The sequence below is a fragment of the Solea senegalensis genome, linkage group LG12 (genome assembly GCF_019176455.1).
Source record: "Solea senegalensis isolate Sse05_10M linkage group LG12, IFAPA_SoseM_1, whole genome shotgun sequence".
NCBI lineage: Eukaryota > Metazoa > Chordata > Actinopteri > Pleuronectiformes > Soleidae > Solea > Solea senegalensis.
This window is the reverse complement of record NC_058032.1, coordinates 9,332,194-9,355,154: the sequence shown is the minus strand read 5'-3', so window position 1 is coordinate 9,355,154 and position 22,961 is coordinate 9,332,194. Positions and strand designations below refer to the sequence as shown.

Below are 22,961 nucleotides of genomic sequence, written 5' to 3'. Positions count from 1 at the left end.
CTTGTTGTGCCACAATAGTTTAAGACTTAACTACCATAATGAAACATGTTATTCAATGCCATAGGTTTCTGTGAGGTTTTACCAAACACATAAACATGCATTTGAATCATGTTAGGAGTTGTCAGAGATAATTTGTCAGGTGGAGGCTAGAGGTGCTTAGCTAAGCTAAGTATTGACTAGCTGCTGGTTAAATTAGCTTTCTCTTCATTTCAGACTTCAGTCACTTGTTGTGCCCATAGTCCAAAACTTAACTACCATAATGAAATATGTCATTCAATGCCATAGGTTTCTGTGTGGTTTTACCAAACACGTAAACATGCATTTGAATCATGTTAGGAGTTGTCAGAGATAAGCTAACATAAGGTGCTAAGCTACGTATTGACATATTTACAATGCAGCCATGCAACAGGATCAGTTTCAGCTTAACAAGCAAAGACTTATGTCATAAATATGGCAGAAAACGTATAAAACAACATGACTGATACCAAACCAAGTAGAGCAGAGCTGTGCTAAAACTGTGGAGTGTAAAAGCACTGGTATTTGTCAAAATGTTTAATGTGTTCTTGAACTGTTATTGCACAGTGAAAACACAAAGTTATGGTGAATAATTGCCAGATAATGAAAGCTGAAGGTATCTTGGGAAAAGGGACAGGAGCACTCACTCATTTAACATTTTTTGACAATTCTACAGCCATAAAATCAAAATAAATCCAGAAGGCCTGAAGATAATTACCCCAATCCCCAACTACAGTTGCCTTTACATACTAGAAATAACATTGCTCTTCTTGGTTTGCATAGTAAGCTTCCACTTCAAATTCAAATTGTACTCTGACCGCTGTAAAAACATGGTGCAAAATAGGGGCATCCGTTAAGCAAGGCCCTTGTCTAAAGTACATGGAAAGGGCTTATTAAAGAGCTACAAAAAACAAAGAAAAATGTTTTATTTTAAAGCCATTATACATTGACTTATGGGTAGTATATTCAACCTCTGCCTATAAACCCTTGTAAATGTTACACACTGGACCTTTAACAGCTTTTACAATTGAAACAACTCCTCCACAGTCTGCTACATACATTTGTGCGTGTGTGTTAACGTGAATTCCCCTTTGATGCCATAAATCTATCCGCCCTGTGCCGTACTCTGTTCTCCTGATGTACAACATGCTTTGTCAGTGGCCCACTCACATTCCTCCGCGTCTACCACAGAAACTCACACCATACACAAACAGAGACGCTCATTACCACCAACCCCGACCAAGTCGCGTCTGCATCTGTGATAGAGGTGAAGGGGTAATTTTTTTGTGTGTGTGGGTTTCAAGGAATGGTAAGGGGCATTTTTTATCGCAAAGAGAGTAATAACCTACATTTATCATCATATGTTATTCATTTTGAACATTTATAAAATGACCAGAAATAGTTTCTCATCAGTTATTATGGTTATTTGTGAAACTCAATACCTCGCTAAAATTGTAAGAAGTCATAATAATGATGATTTAACTTTTCAAAGTCTTGTACAAGTACAAGCCCTTTGCTACTCTGTGCTACTGTGCAAATCACAAATCATTCCAATTGGTTTTGGTTTATTTGAGTGGAAGGTTTTTGGCTTCTGGTTGTGACTATATGGGACAATCAAACTCACATTTTGGTAACCTATTAAGTAAAACCATCATCCTACTTGTTGATTGCGTGTCTCGAACAACAGTTCATCCTGCCCTGTTTGTATTTCTTTATTCCTTTATGACAGGCTTAAAGAACAACCTGAGAGAATCCAGAGGCGATAAGTCCTGTCACAGCTCCAGAGAGCAAGTGTTGTGTTTTTACACCAGCTTTATGGACTAATATGCAGCTGGGCAAATATTAACTTACATAACATTTAGCCATTAGGGTGTGAGTTGTCATGGGAATGACTTTTATTTCTTACATGTGGGGAAGGTGACCTTGTGATGGTGGAGGAGGTACTTATAATAATAATAATATTAATAATTATGTAGAAATGTCACATGCTGAAACACCACAGCAGCGGAAAAAGTACCGAAATGTCCAAAAGCAAGATTATGTGGCTGCAGACAGTGTAGTGATAGGAGCATTTTATTTCACAATCACAGATTTAAATGCACAAAATAACATACTGTCTACTAGTGTAGTATATAAGAAAATGATGATATCGCTAATTTAATATATTTAATATTAATTAATTTAAGGAACACGTGTGTGTGTTGCAGAGGAAAACAGTGGTCAAAATAGAAAAAAGCTCCAGGAAGCAGTGGTCAAAAGTGTCATATCTAGTGGTGCACTGAGAGAAACGGCTACAAAGACGAAAGAAAAGCTGCAACACCTATTTATATTATAATTTCAATCATGGATTATGTAAATGAGCTACAGAACTGCAGTTTCAAGTGGTTCACTGGATCAAGACTTGGCTTATTCCAGGAACTATTTTGGAGGCGGCAGTTTTGTCCACTCAGCAATGTCACTTCCCATTTCATCCATAGTGTGTGTGCGTGTGTGTTAGAGTGACAGAATATATATACTTGTGAGGACCAAAAAACTTATAAAACACAGGAAGTGAGGACTTTTGGCTGGTCCTCATGTTCTTTCACACCTTAAAAACACACATTATAGTTTAAGACCAGGGTTAGGTTAAGGCTTAGGCATTTAGTTGTGATGGGGGTAATTAAGGGGCTATTTATGCATTATGCCTATGAGTGTCCTCACTAAAGATCGGTTTACAAAAAAGTTTCACTCTTTAGCTGAGAACAGTAGTCTCTCTCTCCCCCTCTCTCCCTCTCTCCCTCTCCGCGTGTGTGTGTATGTGTGGTCATGCGCCCTACAGCAGCCAGTGATCTCCAGCAGGACTTCCACCTCCACTGAACCGCCACTGAACGTGGATATCCATGCGTAAAGAGAGAGAGCGTGTGTGTGTGTGTGTGTGTGAGAGAGAGAGAGACTACTGTTCTCAACTTGACAACTCACTATTAGTCGGATTTCCTTTTGTTTGGATGAGGGTGAGTAGTAGCGCTGCGTCACGACAACCGTGTTCTAAAGTAACTGTGTGTCACCGATTGTAGGTTCTGACCTCGGATATCGTGTTGTTGTTGTTGTTGTTGTTGTTGTTGTGTAGAAAAGCAGATGTTGAGACTTAACAGATGCGAATCTCCGTCAAAAACACCTTCACCACTTTCAACCAACGCTGGCGCAAACGAGACAGGTGCAAATATCGTCAGGAGTGCGGACGCAGAAGAGTCCACTGACTGAAAACCACCACGAACAGGTGCAAATACCGAAGCTTGTACTTGCCTTGAATCGTCTGTATTTACCTGCTGTAACTGCAGATTTCTGTCTAACGATTAATCTGTTTCACTGATCAACCATGTACTTGTAATACAACTGGAATTTCCTGCATAAATCATGGTTTGCAACAATGCATCGATTATTAATCAACCTCTGTCATGTGAAAAGAGGATAATAGTACTTTATAATCTTTTTTTATATTAATATGTGTGTCTGTAGTTCATGGATATTGACATTTTGATGTTTGAGAAACCATTTTTTGTATCTATTAATCAATAATGAAACATCTGTGTTTTTATTGTAGGTGTAGACGTCAGAACGGAGAAGTCGGAGCATGATGGAGACTCTCCTCAGTGGCCCCGACGCACACAACCACTCCACCGCCTTCATCTCCATCTTCAACTCTAGCTGCCGCTTCGACGAAGAGTTCAAATACATCCTGCTGCCTGTGTCGTACAGTCTCGTGTTCGTGGTCGGCTTCGTGCTTAACGCCACGGCTCTGTGGATCTTCCTAAAGATGCGTCCGTGGAACCCGAGCACAGTGTTCATGTTCCACCTCGCCCTGTCTGACTTCCTGTACGTCGTCTCCCTGCCCACGCTCATCTACTACTACGCCAACCGCAGCCATTGGCCCTTCGGCGTGGCCGCCTGCAAAATTGTGCGCTTCCTCTTCTATGCCAACCTCTACTGCAGCATCCTCCTCCTCACCTGCATCAGTTTGCACCGTTACCTGGGCATCTGCCACCCCATCAAGGCGCTGACTCTGGTGAAGCCCCGCCACGCGCACCTGGTGTGTGGCATGGTGTGGTGTGTGGTGACCGTGTGCTTGGTGCCCAACCTCATCTTTGTCACCACGTCCAGGAGGGACAATGACACGCTGTGCCACGACACAACAAGCCAGCAGGCCTTTGAGGAGTACGTGGACTACAGCTCTGTCGTCATGGTGCTCCTCTTTGGTGTCCCGTTCACGGTCATCGTGGTGTGCTACTACCTGATGGCGCGGACCCTGTGCCGGCCCCGGCACGGCTTATCAGCTGGCCAGCAGAGCAACGCCTCACGCCAGAAGTCCATCAAGCTCATCATTATAGTGTTGGTGGTGTTCGCCGTGAGCTTCGTGCCATTTCACATCACGCGGACTCTGTACTACACCTCGCGCGTGCTGCGGCGCGACTGCAGATACCTGAACATTGTCAACTTTACGTACAAAATCACCAGGCCGCTGGCCAGCGTCAACAGCTGCATTGACCCGATCCTATATTTCCTCGCTGGGGATCACTATCGCTCCAAAATGAAGTATATCCTTACGGGCAGAAAGCAGGCGGTGAACAGTCAAACGCCGGAGCAGCCGCAGAGGCAGCTGAACAGTAACCATGACATCGCCGTGGTCTACTGTAACACAGCTCTCAAAGACAGAGCAGAGGTGGACAGATAGTGGGAACTCTTTTCTTTTTGATCCAAACCTTTCTAATACAACCGGTTTTTATTTGCACTGAAAGGTTTGGAATCTTGCTACAGTGCAATATGGGCTTTGACTGTTCTTAACACGATGTCAGAGTGTATTTGAAGTCAAAGATTTGTTCATTTCACCCATAGCATGCTGTCGTCTACCACAAAGGTATGAGGACACGGAAGTCAGCATCCAATGCTGCTGCTGCTGCTGTTGCAAAGGGTTCGTCTTTGCATGAAATGCAGGGGAAAAGTAAATGAGATGCTCGAGTTACAAAATATCTGTGAACAACAAGTGTTCATTTAGGATACGGTCAATAGTTTATTCAAAATTCATAGCAATCAGTCTTACATAAAGTACCTCAAAGGGATACTTGAGTATCTCACCAGAAAATGACTTTAGTAGAAGTTGAAGTCACGTTTTTTGTTTTTTTTTAAATTACTTCAGTAAAAGTCTTAAAGTATATGACATTTACTGTACTTGGGAATCAAAAGTGATTTTAGAGTTAGGATTGACCCATGGTAGCTCAGTGGTAGGGCAAGTTGTCTTTCAACTGGAAGGTTGTGGATTCAATTCTTGGCTCTGCTAGTCTATATGTGTCCTTGAGGGAGACACTTAACCCTGTGTGGAAGCGTGTGAATGGCAGCTCATCAAGACTAGGAAAACTCTATATATATACGTATGTATATATATATGTATGTACAGTATATACATACAGAACATTACCAACTCTTCTTCTTCTGATTTTATTTTGGTCGTAAACAAAGACAGTTAGAGGAAATGTAGTGGAGTAAAAGTAAAAGTTGCTCGAAATATAAATACACAAGTAAAGTATGGAATATTGTACTCAAGTACAGTAACAAAGTATTTGTAAGTGACCGTTTAAAAGAAAGGCATCCAATATTCTCAACCATTAAGGTTGAAAAATGTTGGTTTTGAAATCTAAAGATCTTGATGAATAAATAAAAGTATGTATGTTTCGATATTGGAGAGCGTCAGATGTCTTTCTTTTGGGCTGCCACCTTCTGGACTTTCTGTTGAGATTGAAACGACAGTCATTTCAATTCAATGCACACACGTTGAACAGAGAAATGTCTGTATCGGTCAAATAACCTGGCTATTGTTTCTGAAGTGGGACACTTACGAGGCAGTCCTTTTCCTGTTTTTATCAACAGTGTTTGTGTGTTACCCAGAAACTGTGATCACAGTCTACCCAGCTGTTTTTGTCCTTCAACGTATCCAGCTGCTGTTTTCCTCAACCGTGGTGAAAAGCAAAGAGGGACTGAGCTGGAGAAGACATCACTCTCACCACACCACCCACGCCTCATCAGAGCGATAAGGGATTTTCCTTGTTCTCCTTGTGTAGACACATGGAAATGAAAGTTTTCTAGCTCAGTTCAAACCAATTGTTTTGTGGGATGTTGAACGCGTTAGTGAAGTGGAGTGTGACCACATGTTTGCCGTAAGTCGAGAGCGGGTGAATCCTTCCTGCTTATCGCCCAAGTGGAATGTGGAATTTGTGACTAATTTATGAGGAAACAGAATGCAGCCTAAGCTGCGTGAATGTCAAGCAGAAGTGAGAGTAAGAAAGTGAGATGTGAGTAGAAACAGTGATCCTTATGAAATGAGCAGCAGAAAAGAAAGATGTTTTTCAGAGGAAATCAGGAGTTTTGGTAATGCTGTGTCCTCTTTTGTGTTGACTAAATAACAAGTATAAGAAATGATGAAGGATAAATGTAGTGTTTCTCACTCTTTTCCCGGTGTCACCCCATAAGTTAATATTGTGTGTCCACACTGTCCATCTAATCTATTTATATGGCAGCACAGTTGTGGAAAACTGTTTATGTCGTTTGTAAATATTGTTTCTAATAACAGTGGTTATTAAGAATCACGAGTTTTGCTCAGGTAAGAATTCTATTTTGTCATATTTCAACAGTGCTTTTCATTTCCACGCACAATAAATAAAAGTGACCTTCTCTGAAATGCTTTGTGAGCAATGCAGCGCAGCTATTTTTGAAATTGTAAAGTAGAGTTTAGAGTGTATTGATCTTATATATTAACATACAGTACGTTCAATAAAAAGTGCAACACAGGCCTCATTCAGACTGCCATAAAAAAGATTTCCCAGATGTTTTCATATCCAGACCTGTTCAAAATAGACTACTCGCTGTAATGTCACTCCCATTATCTATGTACAGTTATCCTGGTATTTTTTTTATTGTTGTTTGTTTTTGTAAAAGTGTCCTTGAGTGTTGGAAAGGTGCTTTGAAATAAAATGTATTGTTATCAGTGGCGATTTTGGTCTGGAATTTCTGGTGGGGCCATGCAGGAAAATCTCATAATGGAATCCAGAAATACCACATATCACGCTCTTACCCTCATACCTGGTTTTGTCTTTTCCCTCTTGAGAAATGATTGAATCCTGCGATCGATGTGGTCCCAAACGTTTGATCTCCAACTTCTGCTCAGATGGTAAAACGATAACTTGCACACGAGCTAGGTAATCAACTCGATTCATCATGCAATGGATGAATGAAGCGAGACCTGTGCAGTGCCCGCCTTTGCTTCAAGTCAGCCAATGAGGAGCGCTCTGGGGCCCTGAAACTGGGGGCCCCACAGCCGAACTGCAGACATTTCATTGGGGACAAAGTTGAATTTATTATTTTTGACACAGGAAAACTTATAAAAGCTCCCCTGAACAGCAGCGCCCTCTGATGGGGCCGTGCCCCATTAATATTATTATTATTATTATTATTATTATTATTATTAATAATTAATCAGCCTACAGAGTCAGGCGGCTCAAATTAGATTTCAATTTTGTCTTTTGCATCACTCTTAAAGCTACAGTGTGTAAAATTCAATCCATCCATCGATCTTCTACTGCTTTATCCTCCATGGGGTTGCGGGGGTAGTAGTGTGTAAAGTTGAGTTTATTCAAAGACGTTGAATGTTGCTGCTTAGTGGCCCTCACCTCACTCTTCTCTTCCATGTGTGATGAGAAACTATGTAGCCTTCAGTTACCATCAAATCTCAAAAGATACTTAGTTTTGTCTATTATGGGCTGTTGTAGAAAGATGGTTTTTGGTGAACTGAAACAAGGATAATTTCTCCTCTACTTTGCTCTCTCTTGCTTTCTTCTTCTTTTTTTTTGCAGGAGTTCTGCACCTTGACATGACAGGGGGCGACTGTTTGCAGAGCCAGATAATACACTGTTATGTTTCTGTGTTTTCGAGTTCAAAGCCGTGCCACCACTATGGATATGGTTACGTCTGATTTACCTTTCAGAATGAACACGAACACAGACGTCAAACATCTGCCCTCAAACCAAACGCCCTGAAATGATCTGACTATTGATTCATTATCCTGTTATACGAGTTCCTATACACAGCACATGTAGTTCGAGTATGTCAGGGGTCTGCATTATGCCCACTGCTGTGGAAAATCCAGTAGACTGAGCGTTATAATCTGATTAAGACGTAAATGTCAACATAATTTGACTATAAAATCAGAATCATCCTCCTTCCCACAGCAGTCTGATGTGGTTTGATATCAGTGTTAGTCCTTTTGTATCCTGTTAAAAGCACTTTGAGGTGTTTGTGGGCGTACGACACAATGTTTGTCTTATTTTGTAGACAAACAAATGCAAATATCGTCTAACTTTTTGATTTTATGCACTTTTTAGTTGCACCTGAGATGACGAACATGTTTATTTTGCAGCTAATACTGTGCACAAGGACATCTCGAATGTGAATGTTTTAAATTTGTCATCACCTGCTGTTTACTGGCTGCAGAAAATGTCTTGCCCAGATACAGTTCTTGGTTTATATGTAAAGTCCTGCCATACTTTTTTCCATCTCAGCACTGGAAACTGTTGTTAATCGACTGTGTGACTCACCAGCGCCTCCGTGTGGTCTCATTGTGCGAAAACTCCCTCTCCCGGCAGTTGTGTGTGTGTGTGTGTGTGTGTGCGCGTCCCCTAAGAAAATCCGGTCAGAAAAGTTTAATGTTTGTAAACTGAAAACGTTTTTTTTGAAGAATAAATGATGTATTATTGAAGTGTGGCGCTGTGGTGCGTGTTTCGTCCCTCGGTGTTGTCTGACAGGCAAACACAGGAGACAAGAAAAAGAGGGAACACAGCCTCGCGACCCGGAAACACGACATAAATCATCAGCACACACAAACGGACGGTTTTGTCAGTTTGAGTTTCCCGCCTTTTCGTATTTGCGTACAAAATTAAAGCATTTTTTTACCCAAAGAAACGACGGTTTGTAACCGTCCTTACTATGTCAAAAACTAAACACATTCATTTCAGCCACAGTTCCACAGCAAAGGGATTATTGGTAAGTTTCGTCTAAATTGACTGAAAAATACGTTTTTGAACTGTGTTTTGTTGGTTGTGTGTCGCAAGCTGCCACGTATTATATGTAAGCAAAGAGAGAAAAAAAGAAAGAAAAAAATGGCAAACCAATGTGAAATAATGTATAAAAGCAGCTGGACTTTGGTATTTCAACACGAAATTCTTGTTATTTTTGTCACTTTGTTGTGCAGAAAAGATAGTGGATGACCATGTTAACGCTTTCTCTTTGGACTGTTGCTTATTTTGCTCTGTAGTGACTAAGGCAAGGCTTTTAAAGAAGATTTAACTATAGAACAGCTTCAGAAATAGTGAATAACATTTACCCAGTGTTTCAAAGTTACCTGCTCATTTTTTTCCTGTATAGGTTATCTATAAAACAATATAAAAGTAGCTCAGAATTATGAATTTTGATCGAAATCAGCTGGGCGAGGGAGACAAATAGGAATTTATGCTCCATTTTAGTACAACAATCATGTTTAAACTTTTATATACCCTTTTAATCCCATAAATAAATAGTTATAAGGCCTTTCATGAAAATATCATCTCACAAAGGCATTAACACATTTTCTTATTCTATACATAATACTACACATAATATACTACACTTTTAAGGAGAGAAGTTATTATGCAATTTGAATCCACCAATAAATACTTAAAATTAAAAAGGTCGACTTACAAAAAACTTATATTTCTCCTCCCTTCTTCAGCAAAGTAACACTGTGAGGTGTTTTACCAAGAGAAGTATACATGTTTGGCTCTATAATGATAAATTAATGTGTGTGTGTGTGTGTTTGTTCTCCAGGAGGTGGGGTTAATTAAATTAAATCAATCATCATCTAATAGGCCTGTTGATCCAAATGATAATGATATTATGTCAGAGTGTCTCCCTGACGTGTGTGTGTGTGTGTGTGTGTGTGTGTGTGTGTGTTTAGAAATACACTTTTGTCAACACTCACGTTTAAGATATTTCACCTGTACATTGTGTGAAATTAGCAATTTTTAAAATAACTAAAGAATATAAATCTTCCCTCCATTAATGAATAATTACCCTAAATGTTTAGCCCTATTAATACAGATAATATAAGATGAGTACATTTTGTTTTGTTGTTTACAAACATTATTCATTTTTCATTTGTGCGCATATGAAATAAAGAGTCGGCTAAGTCACTTTAATCGGGCTTGATGAAGGTTTTCTTTTTTCTTTTAAATTTGCTTTTAGTCCATCAATGGCTGCAGGCCTTCATTTAATTGATTTTAATAATGATGCTATTTGCTCATTGACCTCATTGAAATAGTCAAATAGCCATCAAATTACATTAAAGTAAATGTTCAAAAATATCTGATGCATAATAAAATCCCTTAATAGTTTATATCTAATAATTGTGTTAAAATTACAGTGCAATGCAATGTTAAGGTGTATATGTTTATTTTACCTAAATTCAGTCATTTGGGGTTTGAAAAAAAAGGCTTGGAAAAAAAACTGTTGAATTAGTGATAATAGTCATTTATAATTCTCACAGAAATATGGAGAAATAAAGTGATCGTGGATAGTATGTTTTAGACGACACTCTGCGCATTCACCCTTATCCTATGCTAGTAATATCAACAACTGAATTCATGTGACTGCTGGTTGATTAACACAATAATATATTACAATTTTTGGAAGCAGGGCTAAGGAATTAAATTCAAAATACTACTAATAGGGCAACTGTAATTGTTACTATTATAAAGGAAAGCTGCATAGGGCAGTTTAAAACAACACTTTCAGGTTTTTCTTTGTTATCTTAGGGGCTTTTTTAAATTATTACTGCCTGAACAGAGTTAAGGAAAATATCGCCTTAAACCATTCCATCACAAACACACTGTCGGAGCTGTGACAGTACACTCACAAAGTGAAAAGGAGATATTTCTTAAATGTAAAAAATATATACTGTATCGATTGTGAGATCCACCTCCTACGCTTCGGTCGGCCTGAAGTGATGCATTTGTTGAGCCTTGAACATTTTTCTCTGTTTTTCCTCTTGTTTAGAAAAAAATTATGAGGCAGAGACGAGGGATTTCAAGGACGCGTGGACTTCAATTTAATCGAAGAGGCTGAGAGTGGAGTGGAAGAGTGACACACAGAGGAGAGAAGTTCATTATTCCGCTGAAAAGGAAACCAATGGCTTTCACAGTCGCCATGGTAACTGGCCTTTCTTTTGCCGTCAGACCAATGATAAGGTACTTCACAGCATTAAGCACAATTATTGCAAGGTAAAAGGGGAAATATTGCTTTCCAAATGCTAATAGATGTTAGATATTGATTGGCATGGCAATTCATATAGAAGTGTGCCCCAAATGTTTCACCTGCCTGACTCTCTGCAACCTTTCATTTAATTTGATGGAGGTTATTCTTGACGGTTCTTTGTGTCGCATGTGGGCTTCAGCTGCACTTGCATCTTTACTTCAGCTCAACATCAGTTAAAAATAAATCCTTTAACAGAAACGGTGAAATAGGATATAAGGACACAGATGAGAGAAGATGTGAGCCGTTGGTAAATATTGGATCGTTGGGAACGACGAGATAACGAGCTAGATTATTATTCTCATTTAAAGAAAAAGAGATTCCCCCAGCTCCGTTGTTGCAAAAAATGTACAAAAACATAAATAGTAAACACTCGCCGCTTCCCGTCATTAGCATGTCACTCTGCTGCTTGAGTGACCCTGGTCACACTCTTACACAAAAGCAAGTCGGCCTTGGCGACAAACACAAGTACAGGCCATGGGGGTGCTGTGTTGCTTGTAGCCTGCTTAGCTGGTGAGAGGATGGAGGATTAGGTTGGTGCAAAGCATGGGAGCCGGTGTGCATATGTGTCTGTGCGTGTGAGGAGGGATAGGGTGGGTGGGTGGGTGGATGTGTGGGGGCAAATTGTTTTAACCCCTATTACAGCGACTGCGTGGTGCTCCTCTTATCTAGGCTGCTGCAGCCACTCATTAATATTCCGTACATATGGCAGTGCTTTCTGTATCATTGTCTATTAATGGGAGGGATAATCGCTCATTCAATTATCAGGCAGTCAGCAAAAGACCAACCGTGCCTGCACAGCCCTGGTTCACACTGTGGCACGGCCCAAAAAACAGAAGTGTGCCAGCGAGAAGGTGTGAGCGATAGTGGGGGGATTACAACATATTAGCTAGCTTTAATAAGTCAGGCGCGGCGAGCGGTGCGTGGCAAATGGGGGATCTCGTTTGACGAACAAGGAACATGTCTGAACTTTTCGGCGACAGAGCTGAAAAGGGCAACGTCTGAAACCTTTTGCGCTCGGTGTAAAAGTCACGCGTGGCTCTCGCCCACATCGGTTGTCACGGCCGTGGTGCGTGCAAGTCTTTCTGGAAGCGTTTGATTCTTTTAAAAGCGCTAAAGCTGCTCCATTGTGGCGATGGTGTCCTGCGGTCAGAGAAGGCCATTGATGACTGTGTGATAGAATTTAATTGCTCTGCTGGGTAAAGCTTGACCCTGGTGACTGCAGGCCAAAGATCTGTGAAGTGATCAAATGTAGTGCTGATCTGTGCTTTGTGGCCTCGGGCCCTCGTGCTGTCTGTCTCCCTGCCGCTGAGGCCGTGGCCTGGATATGACAGGGTTACTGATAATGGTGTGACCTCTGGCCGTCTTGACCTGAAGAGACCTTGTTGAGTCAACACAAACTCGCACAACAGAAAGAGGGAGAGCGGCGGAGAGGTTTATTAGTTATCTGGAGTTTCTGTAGAAGGGAGGCTGGGGAAATTGGAAGTGCCGGAGGAACTGTTGCAAACAGGGTTGTTTTGGCGTAGTGTGAAAAAGATAGGAGGTGAAATGTTAACAAAATCTCACAAAAAAATCCGTAGTTTGATAAATTTTCACATTTTGAATGAACCCGAGGCGGCGGTGGCTGTGGAGTGCCTTTGTTGGAGGTCCCATTTTCTCTGGGAGAGCAGCACGCTCACAGGGTCAGCGAAGTTACGAAAGTAATTAAAGCTCGGTGATTCACTGCCTGCTGCAGAGAAAAGAAAGCAAGCTGTCATTCTGATTTAGAAAAATAAATTACAATTTTAATAATGGGGGAGGATGGGGGGGTGCGAGAATGTCTAGAGCCTTGGTGGGTTGGTGGTGGGGAGGCTGCGGGAATGTTGGTGTGGGAGGAGGGGTCGACGGGGTTGCTGGCTGCCTACTTATCAATAGTTGCAATTTTTTGAAACCGCATCGGTAGTACATTGCGAGAGCACAAGTGCCCTTAAAAAAAGAAAACCCTGGAACATTAACATACTGATTTCATGCGCATGGCAAAGGGCCTGAGCCAATATCAGAGAGGACTCAGCAGTCCTATTGTCTGCCGGGACTCTGGTCCCCTCTGATATGAAAATTCAATTATTTTATAACTAGATCTGGCGCTTCGTTTTGACAGTCAACGGTAGCGCCTTGCCAGCTGCATCAGTGTGGGGGACCAGAGGCTCCTGATAGCGAGAGGGAGGCCTTTCAGACATTGACATGTTTTTGGGGGACAAGATTGCCTAAATGTGTTGCATTTAAGGACTGAAAGTTAATCTAATGCACCGCCATTATCTCGCTCAGGTAATTCCAATAGCATCCTCAATCTGTGTTTACGCTCATGCACGCACCCGCATACTCGCACAGCCATTCATTCTTCAGCACCTTGAATCTGATTCCCAGGCTTTCTGCATCCAAACAGGTAATGTGTTTATTTATTTTTCAGCAGTGCATATTCTCCGGCAGCCGGAAACTATGTGAAATAGAAGTTGTTTTCTAAGAGACATCAGCAGTTTTTAAGTCATAATTCTGAGGGGAAGACACACAGGAGGGAAAAAGTGTCCAATAAGACGGCGTTCTCTGGTGTCAATAATCTTTTTATAGAACCACGTCCTTTTATTCCACGCCCCCACCACCCCCTCAACTGCTCTGGAAAAAGAATCCATAAATATCTTTAAAATTAGTATTTTAAATTCAGAATTTTCCTCATTTTATTTACAGATGGCCAGAGACTTTGGAGGTGGTGGACACACACTTGCCTATTTCCTGGGGTTATGAGACAAATCCTTTCATTACCTTTGTAATGGCTCATTGTGAGTGTTCTGAGAGGGGGCTCTGCTGAGATTAGGGAACAGGAAGCAGCCCCCCGGTATGGCCCTCTCTAGTCAGACCCCACCGTGTTGTGCTTATTAACCCAGCCTGGGACAAGATGTACCTGCCTCCCCTCATTAGGCCGCAGTGGAGTGCGCGCTCAGCCCACAGAAGAATGGAAAATTAATTAGTATTCTCCGCAGGGGGAACTGCCATTAGCACTTAATTAGCAGTAAGAGTACCATTCATTCAGGCAGCCAGTATGACACAGACTATACGAACACAGCATGCTCTATGGATTTCCTCCCCGATCAAACACTGTGCTGTTTGTGCGTGTGTGTGTGTATACTATATTATATTATATACTTTTTTTTTTTAAATAGTATTTTCATTTTTTTGCCATATGAACTTCCCCAGAGGTTGTGATTTAAATCACTTTTTAAATTAATTCTAGATCCAGAGCAGTCAGTCCCAGACTCTGAGTGTGGGTCAAGAAGACCCACAGGTGGGTCTGGGATGAATATTTTGTGTTCATGTTTTAAATTCTTTAAATTATTCAAATGAATATGTGGCGTTACAGAAAAAGCAGCAACATTATATTGTGCAATAGATTTGCTCTTGTTACGAGTTATAGTACATCAAGGCCAGTACGACACAGACTTATAGGTACACAGTGTGTTTGTCCATGAGTGATGGGAAAAGTGCATTTGTGTCTTTATTTACATCAATTTTATTTAAGTGTCTCTTTTGTGTGTGTCTGTTTTCTTTTTATAGTTTATGGTTTATTTTTGGATTGCACTTGATTTTCATTCCCAAATCCTATAACCAGCCCTACTACTTCCATATCAAACTCACAATTCGATTCAATGAGTTCAAAAACAACAAACTGTGTGGATGTGTGATCGTTTTCTTGTACTTCTTGTCCTGATTTTAGTTCAAATTAATTTAAATCAAACGTTTAAATCAATCAACTTATTTGTATATATATATATATACATATATGTGTGTATATATGTGTGTGTGTGTGTGTATTTATGTATAAGAAGAGGTGTAGACTAGTGTGCTTTAGTTTAAGTATATGCTATAAAGAAGGGGGAGGGCTTGATAAATTCACACTTCTCTTCTTCTTTTGGACACAGCACAATGTACAGCACAGTGTTCTTGTGTTTCTTTTTCCCCTTTTTCTGTTTCAGTTGAATTAAATCTCTTAATTTTGTAGTTGCAAATGCTTAGTATTTCAACCTTTATTTGTACTCCTCTAACTTGGCCACATTAATCATTTAATTCAAAATCTGTATAAAAACTATGTGAATTGGGTTGGTGTTGTTAATATCATCTTTAAAAAACAACAACAAGTGCTCATATTTGGGAAAGACTGAGCTGTAAAAACTGGTCTCACGGCAGAGAGACGGCCCGAGTTCCTAAGTCGGCACGTCTCTGTCCTTATCTCTATAAGACCGTACTGTTCTGCCCTCTCGCTGCTGTTGACCTCTGTGAGGGCACATGCTGTATTCTCGTCTGCCCGCTCTGCTCGGCCCGCGGTGGTAAAGTGGGTGATCAGGGAATCGAGGTCAACTTTTCCCCATTGGTCTGAGGGAAGTTCCTTTGATCTGCAGAGTAGGCATTCTTCTCTCCTTTCTCCGTGTTCTCTGTCCAGCACTGTCACCGCCCGAGGAGGACAAGGGAGGCTGTTAACCCTCCGCGGTCCACTCCGCGGCCTCACTGCCACTCACTTTCCCCCCAGCACTCACCCATCCTCCTCCTCCTCCTCCTCCTCCTCCTCCTCCTCCTCCTCCTCTTCTGGAGGCTCAGGCGGATGGTTGCGGTGGTACCTTTCATTTCCCGAAATCTGAGAGGCGGAGAGCTGTCATTTGCCAATTTGGCCTGAATGGGGCGGACAACGGATTGAATGTCATTTTCCCACCAGGCTACACCATCCAGACCAGCAGGGGAGGGAGGGGGATACAGGGAGCGGGGTGTAATGCTAGAGTAAAATTAGAACTTTGATGGCAGCTAATAGTGTGTGATGGGTGGCACTAACATGGATTTTCAGTAAAGACGCCACAGGTTCCCCTCTCTTGCTCTCTCCCCCGTCTCTGTGCCTCCCTCTCCTCTGCGACACACCTCTAAGATTACGCAGGTCCTGCCTTCTTTCTCAGAGCTGTAATTTCTCCCTAATCAATGTAATTATACATCTTCAAACCCAGTCCTTCCTATGTCAAAGGGCTAGACTGGTCATGTTTCTTTACACACACACACACACACACACACACACACACACACACACAGTATATTGTACGCATAAATACTGTACATACGTATACACATACATATACGTTTTTGGGGCGAGTTGCAACAAGACTAACGACGTACTCTCCCACCAGTTGCCAGGTGAAAGATTTACTTCGTGACGTCTTCCACTTTACATCAGCGTGTGACACTACACTTCCTCTGTAAGGGTAAGTCAGTTCATCCGAGCGTTTCGTTCTTTGAAAAGAGCATCACCCATCTCGGATCTCCCCCACTCTTCCTCTCCAAATCAACTTGTGGTGGAGTCTACATGACCCAAAACGGTAGCACTGTCACGACTGTTTGCGGCACTACTCTAAAAGTAAAGACATTCTCTGGGGGATGTAGGTTATGCCAAGGAAGAAGTTATTAGAATTTAGCTGGGAAATGTATGGATTTACAGCAACAAATTCAAGCTAATATGTAACCTCTATGAATGTACAATATAGAAAATATTAAATAAAAATAGTATGGTATAGAAGTAACCTGACTTAATATTTATAGTAAACAATAATGGAGTGTGTTTAAAACGGAGTGGCTTTGGCAGAGGTTTGTGCTCTGACTGCTTCCTCTAGTGAATCTGTATGTCGTCCTTTATGTAAACTCAGTTTGGGGAAGTGGGTCGAGTTACCACCTCGATACTTTTGATATTGTTTTATAAGGAAGAGCTGCTTTTGGCACACACCCAGGGTCGGGGGAAAAAAACAGTCTGAATTCAATTAATTATGTGGTATATTGTAGCCCTCTCATATTATATTTATTTCTTTTATCTCCTGTGCACCCTTTTGTGTGTCTTTTGAGTATGAGGTGAACTGAATGAGGCGTTACTAAAAGACTGGGAAAAAACGGGGTTGTGGTGCCATAAATGTGCTAAAGCCAATGTCCACAATGCAGTGTGACATAAAAACTATTATTAAAACTGCTATTTCATTCCATTTTTTGTCGCATATCTTTGGAAACGCAATTCCTTTGCCTGTTTTAACTTCTTATCTGGAAAAACAAGTGATTATAAGGCAACACTGAGCACATTCGGAACATGTAATCACCATTTTTGTGTCCCCTTTCTTGCATTCGTTGCTGTGCCAGAACCAACAAACATATCATAAGAAGCACTTGTGTGGAGCTGATGACGAAAATGTATTTTTTTACGTTCCGTTTGAGAATATTATGTAGCCAAGTGTACAGTAAGTTTTCAGTGTTGAGATGTGACGAGTGGATGGATTTGTGGTGTGTTGCATGAACCCCCCCCCCAGGTAATGCAGCTGTTTCCTTCAAGGGTTTTTAAGTCCACATTAATCACTCAGGCCCACAATCCCACCTCGAGACACGGGGATGCAAGAAACACTACACTGGGATCCGCCTCAAGGCTCACACACGCACGCACACACACACGCGCGCATGCACACATTTTAATAGCCGCTGAGGCACGAGAGCAGCACTGTGATGCTCTGACGTATGGAAGGTTAAAGGCTTCTTAAATATCCAGATCAATCTGCATGCTTGTCAGCTTGACAATGACGGAAACAGAACACCATCAACAGTGTCAGGCGGTATGATACTTGTCTGTGCAACATTAGAGAAATAGATGGCTCTCTGGAAGACATTCCTCTGGACGTGAGCCGAGCCCCTGCTTGAGTGATAGACTTTCATATCTGCTGCTGTAATGGCAAAATATTTCACTGTTTAGACTTAACAGTACATGCTGGATTTGACACACACACGGGCGCACACGCTGTGTGTGTGTGTGTGTGTGTGTGTTTGCTTCCTTGTTCAGCTCAAATGCCAGAAATATAATATCCTGCTTTAAAATGGATCTGATTGCATTGATTTCATTGTTCTGCTCGTTCTCGGTAATCCGTATATGCTTGTGACCGCGCTGGCTGATTGTCCTCTTTTCTGCTGCACAGGAAACATTGTGCTCCGCTCTCTCTCGGGATTGGGAGATATGTTTTTGTTTTTTAGCTCTTTTCACACCAGCTCTCCCTCTTTTTTTTTTTATATAACACAATGGCCCTCTCTCCTCTCACCCAGCGTGGCAACCCTTTCAAATGGGAAGCTCCAGGTCAGTTTCCCTTGCCAAGTTTTGCAGGCTGCCATGTTGTCTATTCTGCTCAGCTATTTAAAAAATGTTGAATATCAACAATGGCTTTCACTGGTGCATTGTCAACTTTTGTATGAAGCAATCTTGGCTGAATGAGATGGGTCCCAGAGCAGGGAGAGCTCAGCTGCAGTGTGCACTACCACACCAGTGACTGCCTAGGTCTCCTGCTCTTTATATGTCTGCGCTGCTGCACTGGGAGGTGGTGGTGGTGGTGGTCCTCCTGTCCAAATGGCTGTGGCTTGTTGAAGTCTGGACTGAGCTTCTGGGCTGTGGATGTCATCGCTATCTTCCCTTTTTTTTTAGGGCCGGCTGACAGCCAGCTGTCGAAGGTGTGTCTAACAGAGGGATTTGGAAGCTGCAGCACAACTGGAACCAGTCAGAGCTTGGTGAGTGTCCTCAATTTTGTGGACAGAGTGGGAGGAGGTTAAAAGTAAAAGAGAGGGGAGAAGAGTGGGGGAGGGGAGGGGGGATTCAGGAAGATGCCGTGGGGAGAGTTGTGTTCGGTCTGTTCACGTGTGCAGTCTGTTATGTGTCATTTGGTCTGGGTGACACGGCAAATAACCATTGCAGTAGAAAAAAAGTTTTAGATGAGGTGAGAAAGTTTAAGACTGAAGTGGAAGAATTGTTAAATAGAGAAACATTTTATGAATCTGGTGAATAACATTTAATTGAAACAGTGTCTTGTGTTTCAAAGTGTGTTTGCATTCATTTGTATTAAATCAAAAATGATATTGCAACATACTGTTGCAACATTGTTGCCCGGTAAAAGTAGTTTAGGAATATTTGCTCAAAATACAAAAGTTTTCCTGTCCCCCGTTCTTCTGCCTCGTCATGAAACACCTGACACAGACTCAAACAAACAGCCTAACTCTGTCTTCTGTCTGACCAAGTGTCCACAGTCAAACTGACACTTGAACAATGTCCAGACGTCCCTTCAGCACTCCAGGTCCTGTCTGATATGCACACTGCAGAGGCATTGGTGACTTTATGCTGAGCTCTGTGTGTCCGTGCGTGTGTGTTGGCACAGGCACATACGTCTACGTTTGTGCACGTGAAGAGAAATGTGAAAGCAAGAATGAGAGCTTGCTTGCACATAATAAGGGACTCAGTCTCTTTGTCCTGTTGTCAGCCAGGAGAGGAGCGAGGCTGGAAATCACGTCAATGCTTCAGCAGCAGCAGCAGCAGCAGCAGCAGCATCTTGCATGTTTCACTGACAAATCAGTCTGAGGTGCAATGAGCTGCTGCCTGTGTTTGTGGAGTGTGTAGTAAATAGGTGGCTCTGTTTTTTTTGTTAAAAGTACAGCACAGAGGCAGTAACATTGATGTTAAAAATTTGGCAATTTAAAATAATTTTTTTATAGCATTAAATACATTCAAAAAAGTATTATCTTTTGTCTGACAATACCAGTAAAAGAGACAAGAACACAGCTTAAAGGCACAGTAAAGTTTATCAGCATTTATCGGTGCATGTTGCAGCTGAATAGCCCTCACCTCACGCTTCCCTCTAAGTGTGTTGGAGAACATATGTATAGCCTTCAGGTAACATCAGAACTCAAAATGATAATAATTTCGGTTGTCCATTGTTGGCTATTGTAAAAACATGACGGTCCAAAATGGTGGCCTCTAATAAGCTGATCCTGGGAGGTGATTGCACAATGTAAAAGATAAGTGTCATTATTTTATCTTTAATTTCTGCCTGTAGTTAAAATTATTTCACCTAATTTTATTTTACACACTGGAATTTTATGAAATGGATTTATAGTGTGATCAAAATGTAACTTGTAGCATCAAAATGTTCCCAACTTAGAGGTAAATGAATTGTCTTCCTCTCTTGATACTTCTCTTTGTTTATACACGTCTGTATTTTTAATATTCAAGACTTTGCGTTGTCGTTAGCGTAGTTAAGACGAGCTACTACCTCTCACCGAGGACCCTGCTGTCCTCTGTCTCACCTCTCCCGGCTCAACTCAAGGCAAGGTGACCAAATTCATCTCGGGCCGACTCATCCATTATCTTGTCAACACAGCCAGCTTCCCACCGTAGTTAGCTCTTCTCCCAGCAGACTCGCTCTAATGAAATACGCAACAATCGCCGCACTCATCTCATCATGCTCAAGGTAATTAATATATTTAGAGGGCGATGGCTAACTCATAATTGGATTATGCCTCCTTTTAATGAGACCTTGACTGGGACTAAATTTATGGCCAGTATCTGCTTTATCGAGTGCTCTGCACACAACCAAGATTTGTCATTTTCCTCCCAAATCACAGATTACACACAGTGATTTATATATTTGTGCTTGTTTGTTTCTTTTATTTAAGATTTAATAAATTACCCTTTTTATAATTCCCTAACCTAGTTCTGGGTTCCTAAACGCCCCCAATTTCTGCAATTAATGCCCAGTGCTGTTACATATTCATTTTGGAGGAGAATGCAGATAACAACTCGGTGGCATTAATCACGTTACAAAATTGGGTTGATATAATTAATTAAAGTTGCACTGCAAATTAATTGTGCATCCTCACAATATTATCTCAAACTAATGAAGGCTCAACAAAGAGGCTCTTTCACTTTTTTTTTTTTTCTCCTTTAAAAAAGAGTGGCTAGATTAGTGGGATCTCAATTATGGCTAAAACAAAAGCAGGCCGCTCGCTTGGGCACGGTGCAATACAAAAAAAAGAAGAAAAGTGACGTTTCAGCACTTTCCTCCAAACAAAAATGGAGAAAGTTTCCATTGTTTTTGGATAAAAAGTGAACATGGCAATGATTCAAAAGATACATGGGGAAATAATGGGCGCCGCAATTAGCCAGTCAGGCAATAACAGTATTTAAAATGATGGCCGTATAGAGGTGCTTGATAGTGCCACATTTGGAGACAGCAGCCAAGCAGGAGACCTCACTTTAACAACAAAAAGCATCATCTGGAAGGCCAATTTAAACACTTCTACTATGTCAGCGGTGCACAAATCCCTCTGAAAACCAGCAAATGAGATGTAATATGATGTCTCCATAGGATCAATGAAGATCGCACAGATTAGAGGTTCAAGTGTGAGCTGAGATTCAGCTGAGGAAGTTTAGGCAACACACTTTTGTTCCCGAGCAAACACACAGAGGAGATCATGTTGCGCTCTGAAAGGCTTAATCCAGCCTCACCCAGTGGCTCAGAAGCAAAACCATATTTATTGAAATTTTCTGCTCAATTTAGCCTGAATTGAAATTAGCCCTCAGTGGACAGGAGCTTATAACTCACTGTGATTTTTATTTTCCATTTAACGCATCATATAGCAAAGGCTCTCATATGTTTCTCCTAATCTGCGGCGTAAACGTGAGGAGCCTTTGTCTCAGAAATGACCTCAAGGAGCAAATAATGATTGTACATTCATCTGAAAATGCTTCCGCCGATGTCCTCCAGCTGTAATTTAATTTCATTTGCTTTTAGCTTCATTAGTCAATAACTACGGCAAAAAAAAAAAGAAATGCTCATGTCAATTATGGGAACTCCAAGGGTCGGTGAGTATATGAAATTTGAACTGCACACTGTGGCGTGTGATTATATTAAGTGGTCTTGTAACAAAGATTAACCCCGGTGTTGTGTGAGTGTCTCTTTTTTTGTGCGCGCGTAAGCAATTTTGCATGCACTTGTGTGTCGAGCACACTTGATCGAATGTGTCTGAGATGTGCGTCGTCCCAAATGATAAGCGGCCAACAACCCGAGGAGGTTGGTGTGTGTGTGTGTGTGTGTGTGTGAGAGAGAGGTGATGGAGTGAAAAACTGTTCCCCGGGATAAGTGAGACGCAGCAGAGTGAGTGCTGCTGGGTGGTCACGCCTTGTCTGCTCATGACAGTGGCGGGTTAAAGAGATTACAACTGGGTCTGTGTTTGCAGGCTTGGCCTTGCTCACACAGGAACATAATGAGGGAAGGACATGCTTGATGTGGCCAGGAGAAAAAGAGGCTAAAGTTTGAGGCATTTCTGCGCACACACAGCTACAGAAAGCTGTGGGTTTTTTTTGCATGTTGTTTCACAAGCAGTGTCAATAAGTGAGGTGAATAATTCCACTCGTATGGAGCCTTCACCACAAATTACTCTGTGCAGGCAGGAATGCAGCTTTCTGCTCCTGACGAGTCATGCAACACTCCACTCACAGCTCTTCTAACAAAAACATCTGTCCTGAGTCTAAGTGTGCGTGTGTTTTTTTTTTGCTTTTATTGAAGGTGTGAGTGACAGTCTCTTCTCCTAAAGATGCGTCCACCGCCTCACATGAAGACATGATCATCGGGGGACGAGGGTGGCGGGGGGGGGGGTTTGCATCCCAACATGTGGTGAGTGAGTTCACTCATTAAATTGCCTGTCACTGCAGATATGAAGAGATGACCTGGTGC

The 22,961-nt window shown here is 41.6% G+C and overlaps 2 protein-coding genes across 6 annotated transcripts in view; both read left to right on the top strand.

Annotated features, from left to right (window-relative positions):
- The first annotated feature begins 2,639 nt into the window (after positions 1-2,639).
- On the top strand, positions 2,640-5,154 carry p2ry4 (pyrimidinergic receptor P2Y4). The gene is made up of 3 exons (XM_044040645.1): positions 2,640-3,005; positions 3,122-3,271; positions 3,596-5,154. Exon 3 carries the CDS (start codon positions 3,626-3,628, stop codon positions 4,721-4,723), a length of 1,098 nt encoding a protein of 365 aa, XP_043896580.1. The 5' UTR covers positions 2,640-3,005; positions 3,122-3,271; positions 3,596-3,625; the 3' UTR covers positions 4,724-5,154.
- Positions 5,155-16,539: 11,385 nt separating this feature from the next.
- The window catches only part of LOC122778602, a 33,586-nt gene continuing 27,164 nt past the window's right edge, over positions 16,540-22,961 (top strand). For 2 of the 5 annotated variants that reach the window (XM_044040651.1, XM_044040648.1), the window contains exon 1: positions 18,576-18,966. In XM_044040651.1, the coding sequence (XP_043896586.1) occupies positions 18,673-18,966 (294 nt within the window). In that variant the 5' untranslated portion in view covers positions 18,576-18,672. Of the gene's footprint in view, positions 16,650-18,460; positions 18,542-18,575; positions 18,967-22,793; positions 22,902-22,961 lie in introns of those variants that run through there. The other 3 variants (XM_044040652.1, XM_044040650.1, XM_044040649.1) reach the window with 3 other exon arrangements.